The following is a 17,374-nucleotide window of genomic DNA, read 5'->3' on the forward strand; positions in this document are numbered from 1 at the left end:
CGCAAGTGCATATGCCTGTTGATGTATATATAAGTTGCCAAATAGCTAGAAGTGATCTAAGAGAGTAGAGAGCAGCAAAGATGAGCATACTCACTGCAGTTATGCTCATCTGAGTTGTCTCCACAGTCGTTCTGGCTGTCACACCTCCAGTGGTCCGGGATACAGTTGTTATTCTCACAGCGGAATTCATGAGGTCCGCAGGTCTTTTCATCTTTTTTACATCAGGAAACAAACAAACAAACAAACAAGCAGATGAAAATGGCTTCAAAAAGCATGAATATTAATGGTGGAGCTATTATATTTATACATGTAATCATCATTTCCTCAGGGTTTCCTCGTAGTGCACGCCTGACACCAAGTTCAAAACCTCGTTCGTACTCGAGAGAGGCTAACACAGCGTAGGATGAAATACCTGACTATGCTGCCAACGGCTTAGATCTCCTAACAGAATCTATGACAAGTTTGCAATATTAAACACTTAGAAGAAAATAAAGTATTTGCAACAAATGTTTCAGAAAAGTATGTACAGTACCAGTCAAAAGTTTGGACACACAAGGGTTTTTCATTATTTTACTATTTTCTACATTGTAGAATATTAGTGAAGACATCAAAACTATGAAATAACACATATGGAATCATGTGATAACCAAAAAAGGGTTAAATAAATCTACATATATTTTATATGTGAAATTATTCAAAGTAATAAGCTTTGCACCCTCCTGACATTTTCTCAACCAGCGTCATGAGGTAGTCACCTGGAATGCATTTGAAATAACAGGTGTGCCTTGTTAAAAGTTAATTTGTGCAGTTTCCTTCTTCCTTTCCTTCTTAATGCGTTTGAGCCAATCAGCCCTGTTGTGACAAGGTAGGGTTGGTATACAGATGATAGCCCTATTTGGTAAAAGACCAAGTCCATATTATGGCAAGAACAACTCAAATAAGCGATCCGGAAAATGTCAAGAACTTTAAAAGTTTCTTCAAGTGCAGTCGCAAAAACCATCAAGCGCCATGATGAAACGGGCTCTCTTGAGGACCGTCACAGGAAAGAAAAACCCAGAGTTACCTCTGCTGCAGAGGATAAGTTCATTAGAGTTACCAGCCTCAGAAATTGCAGCACAAATAAATTCTAAACAGAGTTCAAGTAACATCAACTGTTCAGAGGAGACTGTGTGAATCAGGCCTTCATGGTTGAATTGCTGCAAAGAAACCACTACTAAAGGACACCAATAAGAAGAAGACACATGCTTGGGCCAAGAAACACCAGCAATGGACATTAGACCGGTGGAAATCTGTCCTTTGGTCTGATGAGTCCAAGCGTGAGATTTTTGATTCCAACTGCCGTGTCTTTGTGAGACGCAGAGTAGGTGAACCGATGATCTCCACATGTGTGGTTCCCACCGTGAAGCATGGAGGAGGAGGTGTGATGGTGTGGGAGTGCTTTGCTGGTGACACTGTCTGTGATTTATTTAGAATTCAAGGCACACTTAACCAGCATAGCTATCACAGCATTCTGCAGCGATACACCATCCCATCTGGTTTGCGCTTAGTGGGACTATCATTTGTTTTTCAACAGGACAATGACCCCAAACACACCTCCAGGCTGTGTAAGGGCTATTTGACCAAGGAGAGTGATGGAATGCTGCATCAGATGACCTGGCCTCCACAATCACCCGACCTCAACCCAATTGAGATGGTCCAACTCATCCCAAACCTCAGAGTGATGGAAAAGCAGCCAACAAGTGCTCAGCTTATGTGGGAACTCCTTCAAGACTGTTGGAAAAGCTGGTTGAGAGAATGCCAAGAGTGTGCAAAGCTGTGATCGGAGGCAAAAGGTAACTACTTTGAAGAATCTCAAATATATTTTGATATGTTTAACACTTTTTTGGTTACTACATGATTCTATATGTGTTCTTTCATAGTTTTGATGTCTTCACTATTATTCAACAATGTAGAAAATAGTAAATATAATGAAAAACCCTTGAACGAGTAGGTGTTCTAAAACCTTATATAAAGTGTATATTTTGGGGAATATACTTATATTTCACAATCCTAATTATCCTCTATATTGCACTACATTTTTATTATTTTTTCTGTTGGTGTATAATGCACCCCCCTAACACTGTATCAAATGTTCTCTAAAACTTTAGTACAACTGAATAGCATTTAGGAAATGTTCATTAACATTTTACAACTTCTAAAATAAATTAATTCTTTAGTTAGCAGCAATTATTAGCTTACAGCTTGTGTTGAACTTAATAAGAGCTATTATCTAACAAAACAACCAATACTGAGTGAAGAAAATATTGATCTTGAGCTGTTTGATGTTACCAAAGAGAATGGCAACCTATCTATCCACTCCAATAACCATTGGGATGAGATAAAGAGGAAAACAACATAATTACCTCTCCACAAAGGTGGGTGAAGACGGCATACTGAACCTTGTTCTCTCCCTGCTTTAGATGTGAGCTAAAAATCATTGAACGCTTCATCCAGTGGAAGACAACGGCTTTAAAGTATAACAACACAGTTGAGGGACTTCCTAGCAGTATTGTGTCTCAGAACAAAAGGCATTCAAGTTAGCGCAGACGTTCTCCAGTAGGCTACACAGTTTAAAGTAATAACCAGTGGAAGATATACTGCCCTACCAAGCAAAAAGTCAGTAACAGCTCATTTGGGCACATGCTTAATCATGTGGACAAGTATCCTGCCTCTATTGTATTTTGTTTTGGAGAAAATGGGGGTCATGTTAGCATTAACTGCCTAAAGTTACTGTGAAACCAAGGTAAATAAAAGCCATTTTTCTTAGTTCCACACTATGAGCAGTTACAGCCTATTTGCTTGGTAGGGCAGTATAGTTGTGGGAGGTTGGAAAGGTTCTCTACCACTGAAAATAACACAAAAATTCAGGAGGGTGTCATGAACGTCGTAGTGAGGAGACCAAAGCGCAGCGGGTTGTGAATACATCTTCTTTAATTATAACAAAGAATAATAACCAAACTAATACAAAATAACAAAAAATGAACGTGAAGCTAAATATAACGATTGCAGACATGCAACATCACATAGACAATCACCCACAAACCAAACTGGAAAATGGCAACCTAAATAGGATCCCCAATCAGAGACAACGATAAACAGCTGCCTCTGATTGGGAACCAATCTAGGCCACCATAGACCTACATAATGCCTAGACTACACACACACACCTAGACATACCCAAAACTCTAGACAAGACAAAAACACACATACCACCCTCGTCACACCCTGACCTAACCAAAATAATAAAGAAAACAAAGATAACTAAGGTCAGGGCGTGACAGGGGGGGCATACACCAAACATCGCAATGTGATGTTTGGTGTTTCGGTGCCATACACACTATTGACAAGTCTGACATCCTGTGATGATAAACTACCAGGAGGCATTCTCTATGGCTGCTTCAACTCAATCAGTACAGAGAAGATGAGAATGTGCCCATGTGTAAAATGTATTAATTTCCTAATCACAATTTCAACCAAGGCTCAATAAAACTAGAGGACTTATTTGGATTATGATTTAAGCGCTCCCCCACTCACCACAATTAGCTTCATCTGACCCGTCTGTGCAGTCCGGGTCCTCATCACACACCCACAGCTTGGAGATGCAGTGCATGGAGGCCTTGCACTGGAACTGTTCCGGGGAACATGTACTCTCCGCTGTGGAGAGGAGGGGGTCCGGGTTTACACCAGTCCAAGGAGGGAGAGAGGAAGGGAGGGAAGGAGAGAGGAAGGGAGAGAGAGATTGAGAAAGAGAGAGGGAGGGATCGATGGAGGGGAGAGGGAGGCAGAGAGAGAGAGAGCGAGACCAAGAGAGAGGGAGAGAGTGGCATAAGGAGTGAGAGAAAGCGAGACCAAGAGAGAGGGAGAGAGTGGCATAAGGAGTGAGAGATGAGCAAACAACACTATTATTGACAGATTGTTAACAGGAGAACAGCCTTGATCACATGGATAAACAGGCCAGCTGTGTAAAATACCTATAATTTACAGAGGCAGGAACAAAGAGAAAACATGCTGCGGTAATAACATGTATTACTATACTTTACAGATGCAATCATAATAATTATAGTTACATTATTATTATTATTATTTTTTATCACCCTCTGGCTCAGAAATAACTGATTTGCAAACAGGGTAACACAATAAACAGTTAAACCGATATACTGTACATGCAGGCTAGACAATCGAAGTAAGATATTATACCAACTGTGGTATATTATCACTGCATACCAAAAGCAGCAGCAGTTGTCTTCTGTTCCGTTATTTACCTTCCATTATCACAGTTGCAGCTACAGATGTAGGATCTTAATTTGATCACCATGTTGCAGGATAACTTTTCTGCAATGCAGGACATTTAAAACTTGTAGTGTATTTGAGGTTTAAAATGGCTTCTGAAGTTTGTTATTTCCACTTTGACATTTCAGACTTGATTTTCCCTTACGAAAAATGTATCAACCCCTAAATAAATGGCCATCAATTACAATCCACATTTCCTGTTACTGCAGGATTATTTTCCTTCTCTAGCAAACTGGCTCAAATTAAGATCCCACATCTGTAACATTATCTTTTTATTGGCACAGTACTCCTGAAAATATATTTTACATTTACACATTTAAATATACGGTCTAATTCAAGGGGAGAACGCCTCTCTCCTTAATCAAGGCTTTTATACTGACTCTCACTCCATAGTGACTCACTCCATCTTGAAATCACAGGCAGGCAAAACAAATGTAGCAACCCACAGATATTTGTCTGACGTATAATGCTACTGCTGATAGCTAGAGTTACCATAACAGAAGAGAAATACCTCTCACTATTCTGTTCTCTCTTTCACTTTCTAATTCAATGATAGCTAATCCTCTCACACAGGGAAAGCGCTAATCAAGCATTCCTTTGGAATACCTAATCACTATCTGACTCAATATTATTTAAGGCAGCACCTAAGGGTAGGCTGTCTGAGTTTTACTATAAATTCACTGGTAAGGACCTTGTCTCAACTTGTCAGATACCACCGTTAAACCTTCACATAATAAGTTCCATCTCAGTCTTCCTTGGGGGAAAATGCTATAAAACAGAAAATAATCTTAGAGAAAAAGTCTAGCCTAAGTTAAAAAGTAATCCTAAAGATTCCTTAAACAATCCGTCAGGTACTAATACAGAAGATTCTTCTTCTTACGACATTCTGTCTCATCCTCTCCGTCTCCACAGTCGTCCTGTCCGTTACAGCGGAGGTTTAGAGGGATACACTTCTGTTTCCGGGTGCATTTGAACTGCCCTGACAGACAGATGTACGTCTCTGAAAGACAAAATGGAGGAGAAGAGGTAGAACCGATGGAGCATCCATTTAAGGTGAAAAGCATCCATCAAAGAAAATGTAGGACAAAAGGGCACCTTAAGATAAAGTGAAAGTAATGTTGGCTAAGCCAAAAACAAGCTAATAACATGTTTTACAATGCTTTGAAATGAAAGCACATTCCCGTATGAGCTTTTTATTGTGATAGAAATCAATACTTAAATTGCAACAAAAAGTATTAAAAGTTATCAAGCAGTAAGAAAGGTATGAAGCTGCTGGCTACTGTCTTATGTTCTCATCAACAGGTTCAATGTGAAGGACAGTAACAACCACAGTCTTCTTCTTTAATCGATATGCTATCGTGGCCAGATTTCAACAGATTACAGACTCCTCAGACCACAGCAATTTGACTTCACCCATCTACTTGCATGGGAATGCATAGGCATTCAATTTCTATAGTAACATCCCCAGTCTTCCTCCTTACCACAGTTGGCCTCATCTGAGTTGTCTCCACAGTCGTTCTCTCCATCACAGATGAAGGGAGGAAGAGCACAGAGGCCAGTGCCACACTGGAACCGCCCAGGCTGACATTTGAATTCAGCTGCATGAAAATGTATCAGCAACGTTATCTCAGGGAATGCAAACCAGCTAATTACAGTACTTGTACACTGAACATTATGTATGCTCACGTATGGTGATAAGCTACACATTTGTAATAAAAAAAAAATACTAAACGACTTTAAACTTCTTATGGCTGCAAGGCAAAGTTTTGAGTAGCCAGTGAAATCGTGCCCATTTCAAACGGCCTCCTACTCAAATCTTGCTCGTACAATATGAATATTATTATTCTTTTTGGATAGAAAACACTTTCTAGTTTCTAAAAGAGTTGGAATTATTTCTCTGAGTGAAACTGAAGTCCTTCTGCAGCACTTTTCCTGACCAGGAAGTAAAATGTCAGAAATCGATGCTCTTTTCAATCTGATGCCTATACATGGTCTTAACACTTAGGGGTCGGCTGACACTCTATACGCCTTCCTATTGGTGTAAAGAGGATGTCAGAGAATACATTTTTCTGCTCATCTTGTTCTGTGGTAGAAAAAAAACAATTTCTTTGGCGTGACCCTCCACTTCCGGTACTCTGGAGGAAGTGGGATGGACTTCTGTTTTGCTTTGGTAACGAACGGCTAACGTCTCCGGCTCGATTTTTTTTTGATACATGTGACCATATCATCGTAATGTATGTTTTTTCAATATAGTTTAATCAGATTATTGAAACTTTATTCGGGAGTTTTGCCGTGTTCCGTCCTCTGACTGTGTTTACGTTGGAGAAATTTATGCCACTCGGCTAGTGCCAATGCTAATTGAAGAGGGAAATTTGCCATTCTGAATCGAAACAACGACTCATCTGGACAGAGGACACGTTCTTCAACATTCTGATGAAAGATCAGCAAAAGTAAGACCCATTTTATGATGTTATTTCATATATCTGTCGTGCATGTGAACTGGCCGTGGGCGCCCAATTATTTCTGTCTATTGTAGCTACGCTAATATAGCGATACATTTTGTTTGCGCTGTAAAACATTTAATAAATCGGAAATATTGTTTGGAATCACAAGATGCCTGTCTTTCAATTGCTGCAGACTATGTATTTTTCAGAAATGTTTTATGATGAGTAATTAGCTATTTGACGTTGGTGTCTGTAAATATTATGTCTGCTTTAGGTGCAATTTCGGATTGTAGCTGAAATGTAAACTATGGTTTATACATGAAATATGCACATTTTTCGAACAAAACATATGCTATACAATAAATATGTTATCAGACTGTCATCTGATGAATTTGTTTCTTGGTTAGTGGCTATTTATATCTTTATTTGGTCGAATTTGTGATAGCACCTGATGGAGTAAGAAACTGATGGAGTTGTGAAAAGTTGTGTCTTTTGCTAACGTGGTTAGCTAATAGATTTACATATTTTGTCTTCCCTGTAAAACATTTTAAAAATCGGACATGTTGGCTTGATTCACAAGATGTGCACCTTTCATCTGGTGTCTTGGACTTGTTAATGTGTGAAAGTTAAATATTTAAAAAAAAAATAGATTTCGCGCCCTGCACTTTGAGCTGGATGTTGTCATAAGTGTACCGGTGTCGGGCTGCCCCCCTAACAGGTTAATGTAAAAGAGCAGTTCTTGCATTTCTGAAAATATCCCTCAAATAAAACATGTGTAACTAAGTAGCAAATGTTAGCAAGCGTTTAATACATATTCCACATTTCAAAATATACAGCAATTCTCCTGTAATCCTACTTTGAGAGATCACAGTAAAAGATCACAGCAATAAAGTAAGTCAAATGTAATAAAAAATATATTTTCAAAGGTTGAGTTATAGATATTAAAAACAAAAAAATATGTTTTAAGTGAGAAGTAGACATTGGTCTGAAGCCAAAAAATAAAGTAAATTCACATGAGCATCACAACGACTACTCCACCCATGCTCTACCAAGGTTTTCCAGCACACAGCTTTAAAGTACTAAAGTAGCCATGTTGGTCTATTGTACTTCGAACAATGTGTATGCAGGCTGCTTAGGATTCCGTTAGCAAGTTTGGTAGGCTACCCATCAGCTCCATTCATTTTCACAGTTTTGGAAGGGATTACCATGACCAACAGTCAAAGGGAATTTGACTGAGGTCATGACTCGCGACTACTGGTGTGGCGGTCATACGTTTACCGCGACAGCCCTATCCAGGTTTCCCAAAAGCATCTTAAGGCTAAGTTTATCATTAGATCCTTCGTAGGCGCATCATTAAATCTCAGAGCTGTTTCCCAAAACCATTGTTACTAAAGTTGCACTTGAAAACAATCGTTATTTACCGGATGCACGAACAGCAACATGTCGGACTCATGTGTTGATCTAGCTAACTAGCTAGCCAGCGTGTACACTCAGTGCATTGCACAGCAGATGTGTTACTTGTATGTGCATTGGCCGGGTTTAGATTCAACACAGCTAACTGTTTCTTTGCAAGAAAATGTATAGCTACAGTTTGTGTTGTAAGAGGCTGGTTTTGATTGATGAAATGATGACATAGCTCATCCAGCCAGTTTGACTGTATAATGCTGGAGTAACTAGATGAGCAATGCCCATTGCATGAATTATAAGTTAGCAAAGTTTGGTGTTGACTATGAACTTTACTTAGCTAGCTCTATTTTATGGAAGAATTTACCTAACTAAGATATATTGTCAACATTGAGTTGTTGTTGGTGCACCATCTATACAATCTAACTAGACTGTGCTATGGCTGTAACTACTGGCTAGTTGGCTAGCTAACTGGCTATGATAGTGGCCAAGGACGTTTGCTAGCTTATTTTGGTTGTGCTCTGATTTAGTTTACACAGATGACTTCAGCCATATGAAAAACCTTCTATTGGAAAATAGCTAGCTAACTTCCTTCGCTTGTAGCTAGCTTCTCATCCGACTGGTGTTAGCGAGCTACAGCTGTTAGCAACAGAGTTGTTGGTCCCGGTTTTAGAACTCTGAGCTTTGGCTAAATAATATGTTAGCATTGTCAGAAATGCTACAAAACGAAAGCACATTGTTGGTTCTTAATGTACAGAAATGGGCAACTGAGAACGACAAATTATACATTTCATCAAAAATTATTCAGTCCAAAAGGTGGCAAGTCTAAAGGTCACTTTATGGACGCTGTAATCTCGTTCTTATCCGATGCCTAAATGTTGAGCTAGGTTGAGGCAAGTAATTATCTTTCTTTCCTAATTCTAACAACCTTTTAAAAAATCCGATACGTGGTTCTCAGTAACAGCCGGACATCTCCTGACAAGAGGCGGGGAGAGTGTCTTCTACCTACAATTAGGTTGATTTGCTAAGTTTTATCGACATTGGTGTCACATTGGTTTAAATATGATGGAAGCGATATTTTAATTTAACACTGAGCTACAAGGAAGTCAGGAAGTCCAGTAATGCATAGTTGGTATGAAATGAAAAAACATGGTACTCACGACAGTCAGCAGGCTCATCTGATCCATCGCCACAGTCATCCACAGTGTCACACTTCCACCAGAAAGGAATACACTCGTCGGTCCCACAGCGGAACTACAGAACACACTAATTAACTAGACAGAATTCTAACTTATCACAAAAAACTGTTGTTCAAACAAAGCAAAACAAGCAACACTACTATTTTCATGGGACTTAAGCTGCAGAAGCATGGCAGGAGAGAAGAGACAGTGTGATAAACACGGAGAAAGGGAATGAAACAACAGATCTGCCTTGAGGGAAAACAGAATAGAATAACAGACTGTGCAAAAAGAGTTACCATATCTACAAGTGCTGAGGAGTCTGAGAAGGGATAGGCACTGACCTGACTTGCAGTGCAGTTGGAGAGGCAGGTCTTGTTGTCAGCAGCAAGGTAGAAATTAGTTGGACAAGCACACTTGTGTTCCCCGCCAGGAGAAAGGAGACACAAGTGGCTACATCCTCCATTGGCCACCTGACACTGGTGCTTGGGCACTGCACAGAGAGAGGGGGGAGAGAGAAAGAGAGGGTGGGGGAGAACAAAACCGAAAGTACAGCATAATTAAATAGAACATTAGCCACATTCTTAATACCATACCCTATATAATCGCATCCTATATAATAATATCATAAACTATATAATAGTAATAACCTATGTAACCATACAGTATATGACCATGCCTTTGGCTTGGCAGGTGGGTAAGTGAGGGGACTACTGTGCTTGGTGGGTTACTCTACCTTCAGGTTGGCGTAGTGAATGGTAAACCTTGACAGATTTGATGGCTTGCCAGGAGTTGAGCAGCTCAATTCCTTGGGCCCCAGTAGTTTTATGTGCTCGTCGGAGTGACTTGGATTTCCCATCTGTCCAGTAGACAAAGTCCTCAAACAGTGTCAGACCCATCACCCCCTGGATGTGATCATAGGACACTGGAGAGAGACACAGTACAAAACAGTAGACCCATCATTAGTTGATGAGAAAAGTGAGGGCACATCTGTCTCACCAAAAAACACCATACACGTGTAATGGAGGTGGCTTAGCAATCACACTTGTGTGAAGAGTAACCTAGCCTCAGACCTCAAGACTTGCGTTAGCTCCCAATCTAATGCCTAGGCTTTGGCTCAGCTGAAATGGTCTTGTGGTGAGCAGGAGACCTGGGTAGAAACCCTGATTAATCACATATTCTTATAGTGGACAAAGTCCAATATTATATTCTTCCTTACCTTTGTGTCTCTGTGAGCCGTCTATGTTGGCGAACAGAATGTGGTTGTCATCAGCCCAGTACAGCCTCTTGTTGGTGTAATCTATAGTGAGGGCAGTGGGGCTGTAGATCTCTTTGTCGATGATAACAGCACGCCCTCGACCATCCATACCCACACGACTGATGTGAGGGGATTCACAGCAGTCCACCCAGAATGCATACCTACACATGGAGGAATGTGGAGAGGACTTACAAGGTGTCTCTTACAAAACATCATTAAAATGTTAGGTTAACATTAGGAAAATGACAATGAAAAAACAACATTTGTGTTCAGTGCTATAAAAACCCTCAGGTGTAAAAGTAGACTGCTCAGTATATCATCACATTGTACATTTACATTTTAGTAATTTAGCAGTCACTCTTTTACAGAGTGACTTACAGTCATTAATGAATATTAATTTTTTTTAACAATGTTTAACAAGTAATTCCGTAAGGGAGGGGTCACCAATTGGTGATTTGACACATAAATAACCTTTCTTCTAGATTGACCCCTAACATGAACAGACCTTAATGACAAGCCTCCTGTTAGCTGAAAGTCGGACAGTCCAGCTTAGTGTGTAGTCGTGCTTGAGTGTTTGTTTAAGTTGTCAGTGGGGTTAGGGTTAGAGGTCCCAATTGTCTGATACAGTACCCTGACTGTGGATCCAGGGCCAGGTCAGTGGGGTTCGGGTTAGAGGTCAATGTGTCTGATACAGTGCCCTGACTGTGGATCCAGGGCCAGGTCAGTGGGGTTAGGGTTAGAGGTCAATGTGTCTGATACAGTGCCCTGACTGTGGATCCAGGGCCAGGCCAGTGGGGTTAGGGTTAGAGGTCAATGTGTCTGATACAGTACCCTGACTGTGGATCCAGGGCCAGGTCAGTAGGGTTCCTGATACCAGTGCTGACCAGGACAGAGGGGTACAGGCCGTTAGCTTTAGACACCTCCAGGCTCTTCCTCTCGATGTCACACCAGTACAGGTTTTTCCCTATCCAATCCAGGGCCAGTGCACTGGGGACCGCAGTCCGATGGACTATCTGGTGAGAAAGAGAGAGGAAGATAAACAACTAGCAGAGACAATGACAACAACAACAACCAAAACATTCATCATATGAATATGAAAGAGTGTTGCAATTTTCTTTTGAAAAACCTTATCCTTAATGGTGGTGGAATTATACAGGAACTTTCAATCATTGTCTCTCAGTTTAGGCAGCTTTTGAATTAGCAAACCAGTTGTTAGGTATAAACAATAATAGTGCCAGTTGGCACATGAAACCGATGCCTTGAAACACTATTTCAGACCCAACAACACCCATGCAATCTGCCATTAAGGGACATCATGCGCTTTGAGGCCTTCTCTATCCTCATTTGCAAGAGATATATAGCCTTGCCAAATCGACTGGGCTGTCCCCTAAGCAGTCATTTAGACTAAACTGGAGCTTCAAACAGTCTCCAAAATGTCACAGATTGAGGAGTGTTTTCCGTTAGGAAACTTGCTCCGGAGGCAGTAAAAAGACAGAGGGGGGAGTGGTTGATACACAACACTTTAGGTAGAGCCTGTGGTCTTCTGCTAGCTTCTCTTTTTGTTGCATTGATTTGAAATATTTCTTCATGTGGATTTGAGTCTTGTCAACATGTAAGGTCCCCCAAACCCTGCTGACTATAGACAATGAGCATAGAACTATAATCACAATCCAAATAAAAGCTGTGAAGTATTTCAAACAACGGAGTCAACATAATGATGCTCTGTGTCTTTCATTTAGGTGGGCTGGCTACTCTCTTATACAGACCTCACTGGAGGCGCTCCCCTGGTCTCTGAGCTGTACTCAGACTAGAAATCACCTCTTCTGCTTCTGATTAACTTCAATTATGCTTTATCATCCTGTTTCATCATTAACATGCCTTATGTTTGCACAGAGTAAACACCCAGAGGCGCACATACTGGAGGCTTGCTAAGGGCTGTTATTGGGGAGGCAGATTAGAACTATGATTAACAAAAAAACACTGTACTCATTATTCACTGTAATGTTCTGTCAGCGCAACAGTATAATGTTATTGTAGTTTAGGGTTAGTTAGAACATTACCTATAACCCAGGGGGCTACTTATAACATCATTGTCTAAATTACATTGTCAAGCAATGCCATAGAAAACACATTGTAATGCATGTAGAAAAACACTCATCCATTTCAGGAAGTCTAAATATGGTACATGCAAAATATCCACCATTATTTTCCTCGCCGCAAAAGAGAAGAAACATATGCAGTTCATTTCACTGGGATTAACTTGCCTCTACCCTGAAGTAAATAAGCACAAATCCCCTAGCTTTGCCCATTCCATGTCTTATGCTTTAAAGAAGTCATATTCTAGGGCTTAAACTATGGTCTGCTTTATTCACTGTTCTCATAATTAACCTCCATGCTAAAACGACAGATCTATCTCAAATCCTTTAGCTGTGGCTGAGCCGTGGCAGGGTGGCAGGCTGCACTATTTTTAACACATTCGTGTACACTTCTCAACACATTTTTGGTCAATTCCTGAAATTAATGTGTTGAAAGCTGTGTTAGATTATTGACCAAATGCATTGCGGATCCAAAGTCAACACACTGGCCCTTACTCTCTGAAAAGTGACAAATGACAGCTTGGGGTGAGCCCCAGTCAGCAGCAGGTATACGAAACAATGTACATTTACTCTTTATCCGAATGAGGTGACCATTTGATGCTAATGCAGCGCGAACACAGCAACATTTTAGCCCTGACAAATTTTAAGAAGTTAGGCTAGTTAGGCAAAACCATGCACATCACTATCATATTTCCCAGCATCCAGCAGGTTGATTTAAAAAAATAAATAGTTTTTAACATCTGTGTTTTTGCATTTAGCAGACATTAGTGAAATGGTTGTTCCAGTTTAAATGGGGCTTAGGTAGTCTCCTCACAATTTACCTAACTCTGGCAGTCATTCTGAATGCAGGTTGCGGCTGAATAAAAATTGTAACTTTTAGAGATCCTAGCACTGGCTGGATTCCAATAGGAATTGCACCTCACTTTGCAAACCAGCATAATGTGACTTGCAGGTAGGCTTGCAAAACTCTGGTAGCTTGAAAAATATCCCAGTTGGGAACTTCCTGGAAACAGGTGGGAATAAGCAGGAAATCTGGAGTCCTTCAACCAGGATTTTAGGGAATTTTTGTTAAGTTACTGGAATTTTGCAACTTTACTTGCAGGCCTGATGGGCCTGTAAACCATGAGTTTCAGACCACTGTGTAAGGCTAAACTAGTCCCCAAAAAAAAGGCCTGTCTGTAATGTATTGTCTTAAAGAGTCATATTAATGATAGCATTTGTGTAGGAACTCACTTGGTGATAGCTACATGACTGAAAATAAACAAATTCAACAATCATGTCTCTGTCACCAACAAATACAGTACAGTCATGGGTGGTAACTCTACAATTCACTCAAAAAGGCAAGGCACATTGGGAAAGTATTTTGGAGGTGTGTCTTAGTTTGTTATTTTTAACTACCCGTGACTGGAAGTTCTGTATCAGTTTAACTGTATATGTTAAACCTCATCTGTATATGGTAAACAAGATCTGGATATTTTTGTCTCTAACAAGGAATAAATGGCTACCATATCCAACAATAGTCTGTTCTCCTGTATCTCAGGTACACAATTGTCTGAGTAGGTTTCCCTGGACTGTGTATCTACCAGGCACTAACATGTTAGAAATATTTAAAGATTAATATTTTGCATGTACAGAATTTGTTTCATGTAAGATTTTGTATATGGAGCGATAAATATACATTTTAAATGGCTACTTTTTTCTAAATGTCTTCCCCAGTCATTTATATAATTTTTTAAAGTGGATTTAAGTGGAATAAAACACAATGTGTAATAAAACAACAACACTGTGACTGTTAGAAGTAACACAACATATGTCATCCCTAACTATACATATGATGTGTTAAAAAATTACATTTTCTAAGAGTGTGGTGGAGGCTCAAACAGGGACTGTGGGTGACTGGTTCAGAATCAGAGCTCTAGTCAAAAGTAATGCACTGCATAGGGAATAGGTTGCCATTTGAGATGCAACCTGGGTGTAATTTAGCTGAATGAACCTCCTGCTCTCAAAATACAATTCTAATGAGATGAGAGGACGGGGGGATGGGGTGCGACAGGGTGTCCAGCAGGTGACCCCGTGGCGTCTGTGTGTTCTGGGCTCCAATCCCATGACCCGAATGGACCTCCATGATTATACAGACCTGTTGCGTTCAGCCAGAGAGCTAATCGTTGTCTCGTTAATAGGCATTGATTACAGTGCTGCCACACTGTTTAATGCCTCTGTAAATGATACAAGTCCATTATGATGCCTGCCTATAAAGAATGAAAGGAAACAATCATCAATTGGGAGCAATTACCTTTTCAACCTCTATATCCATTGCAGGATGCATCCAAAATGGCACCTTAGTCCGTTTATAGTGCACTACTTTTGACCAGGACCCGGTTGACCAAAATAATCTTAAGGCTAAGTTCATCATTAGATACTTCTGGAAAATGGGTTCCTGAGCACTTTATAAGGTATTTGGCACACAGCTGAAGAGCTAAGTTGATTTACACTGCAGTGTGTACTTCATTCAGTATGATCCTCATCTACATAAGAGAAGCCAGCAGGGCAGGAAAGGATGGTGAGAGGGAAATGGGGCATGGGGAGCAAGCTCTAAATGGTACTGTAGGTAGCATGTTATTATTATTATATAACCTGGCAAGTCAGTTAAAGACACATTCTTATTCACAATGGGTTAACTGCCTTGTTCAGGGGCAAAATGACAGCTTTTTACCTTATCAGCTCAGGGATTCGACCTAGCAACCTTTCGGTTACTGGCCCAACGCTCTAACCACTAGGCTACCTGCCGCCCCATATCACAGGGGCATCCAGGGACATCTGTAACCCAAGTCAACTAATGAGCTAAATATTATTGTACTTATGCAAGAAATTACCTAACCAATCAGAAGTGCACAAATCACTTAGGTCCCACCTTTGATTGACAGCTCAATCATTTCCAATCTTGAGTAAACCCTGTAGAGGAAGCAACATTTTTTTGACAGATTTTCTATTGTTCGTGATTGTCAGAAATCTGCATTAAAAGCCAAAAATAACGACTCAAATCTTGAAATATATTAAGAGAAACACTGATAATCGATGGTCAGATCAGCACACTCGTACTGAGATGTGCTTTTGGAACATTTACTTGGTCAGGTTTTTGTTGCAGTTGATTCATTGGATGGTGAGCCTACCCAAAAAGAGCGACATCTAATTGCATGTAGAAAGACATCTAAACTCTTCAAGAGGACCTTTGAGTTCACTTTCCCCACTGCCCTACAATGTTTGATGGGACTGATCACTCCATATGTGTAGGACTATTGTGAATGTGGATTTAAAAGTTATTTTGTTTTCTATATTGAATTGATCTGGATATTTACTGGTGATACTTGCTATTACTATAGAAGGGTGCACCCAATTTTACTTGAGATATTCAATCAATCAATCAAATGTATTTATAAAGCCATTTTTACATCAGCAGATGTAACCCAGCCTAAAACCGCAAACAGCAAGCAATGCAGATGTAGAAGCACGGAGGCTAGGAAAAAGTCCTTAGAAAGACAGGAACCTAGAAAGAAACCTAGAGAGGAACCAGGCTCTTAGGGGTGGCCAGTCCCCTTCTGGGTTTGCCGGGTGGCGATTATAACAGTACCAGGCCATTAAGGCCAGATTGTTCTCCAAGATGTTCAAATGTTCATAGATGATCAGCAGGGTGAAATGATAATCACAGCGGTTGTAGAGGGTGCAACAGGTCAGTACATTGAAATACTGTAGAACCATATACTTTTAACCCAAGGTATTGAAATTGAACTAGGCCTATAATATTATTTTGTTAACATTGTTTATTGTGTGAATCACACTGTGAAACATTGTTGCACATTTTATTATTTTTGAGAACTAAAATCTATTTTCCTAAAAATAAACAAGCAGGCATTTAGTACTTATATTTAAACTTTACATCCTGGTCTCTGGTCTGGTCTTTCATATGATAATCGTATTACTGCTCTTCCCGAAAATAGTCCACTGGTCAGTTGTGTTGTTAAGAGCTAAGTGCATGCTACATATAAATCACCCCCCTCTAGCAGCAGTACCTTAAGGTCACTCCCATTGAGTCTCATTCTGTTGATCTTCCGCCCGCTGGGTCTGGAAGAGTCTATCCAGTAGATAAACTCCTTCCTGTAGTCAAAGTCTATGTGAATGATGTTGTTCAGGCCCTGGATATAAGATAGACATTATTAGATTAGTTTATATTTATTGTCCTAGAAGAGGAAAATATTACCGCAGTTCAAACATTACATACACAAAACACATAGAGAAACAGCAGGAAACAAACAACAGTAATCAGTCAGACATTAATAGTGAGTGCCCCAATGACCCAAACCTGCATATAAAGGCAGAAGCTACCGTGTAAATGGTGACAAATGCTACATGAAACACTCCATTCACTAGTTAAATTACTTATTCAAAAGCAGATTTTTTTTAAAATAAATGTTGTGATTAATTGGTACATCATGGTAACCTTTCATTCATTGCTTCAGTAATGTAAAGAACCGTACGAGCATTTACAAGTGAGGGCATATTCTTCAGTGAGACTCTGAAACTGGGTGTTTCACAAATGCAAGTAATACACACATAATGACCTGTAAACACACTTAGGCCTAGTTAATGTGTCCACCTGTGAAATGCAGT

General features: G+C 40.1%; 1 protein-coding gene across 8 annotated transcripts in view; it reads right to left on the minus strand.

The window, feature by feature from the left end:
• Positions 1–17,374, minus strand: part of LOC129816575 (low-density lipoprotein receptor-related protein 1B-like) — a 586,954-nt gene that overhangs the window by 56,669 nt on the left and 512,911 nt on the right. For all 8 annotated transcript variants that reach the window (XR_008753574.1, XM_055871208.1, XM_055871203.1 and 5 more), the window contains exons 57-66: positions 16,777–16,899; positions 11,445–11,626; positions 10,575–10,774; positions 10,092–10,280; positions 9,700–9,848; positions 9,338–9,431; positions 5,811–5,927; positions 5,210–5,329; positions 3,574–3,693; positions 95–211 (exon numbers count right to left, since the gene is read on the minus strand). Coding sequence is in view for 7 of the 8 variants with exons in the window: in XM_055871208.1 (XP_055727183.1) it covers positions 95–211; positions 3,574–3,693; positions 5,210–5,329; positions 5,811–5,927; positions 9,338–9,431; positions 9,700–9,848; positions 10,092–10,280; positions 10,575–10,774; positions 11,445–11,626; positions 16,777–16,899 (1,411 nt within the window). In the remaining variant the exon portion in view is untranslated. The remainder of the gene's footprint in view (positions 1–94; positions 212–3,573; positions 3,694–5,209; positions 5,330–5,810; positions 5,928–9,337; positions 9,432–9,699; positions 9,849–10,091; positions 10,281–10,574; positions 10,775–11,444; positions 11,627–16,776; positions 16,900–17,374) is intronic.

This window comes from Salvelinus fontinalis, chromosome 19, assembly GCF_029448725.1.
Source record: "Salvelinus fontinalis isolate EN_2023a chromosome 19, ASM2944872v1, whole genome shotgun sequence".
NCBI lineage: Eukaryota > Metazoa > Chordata > Actinopteri > Salmoniformes > Salmonidae > Salvelinus > Salvelinus fontinalis.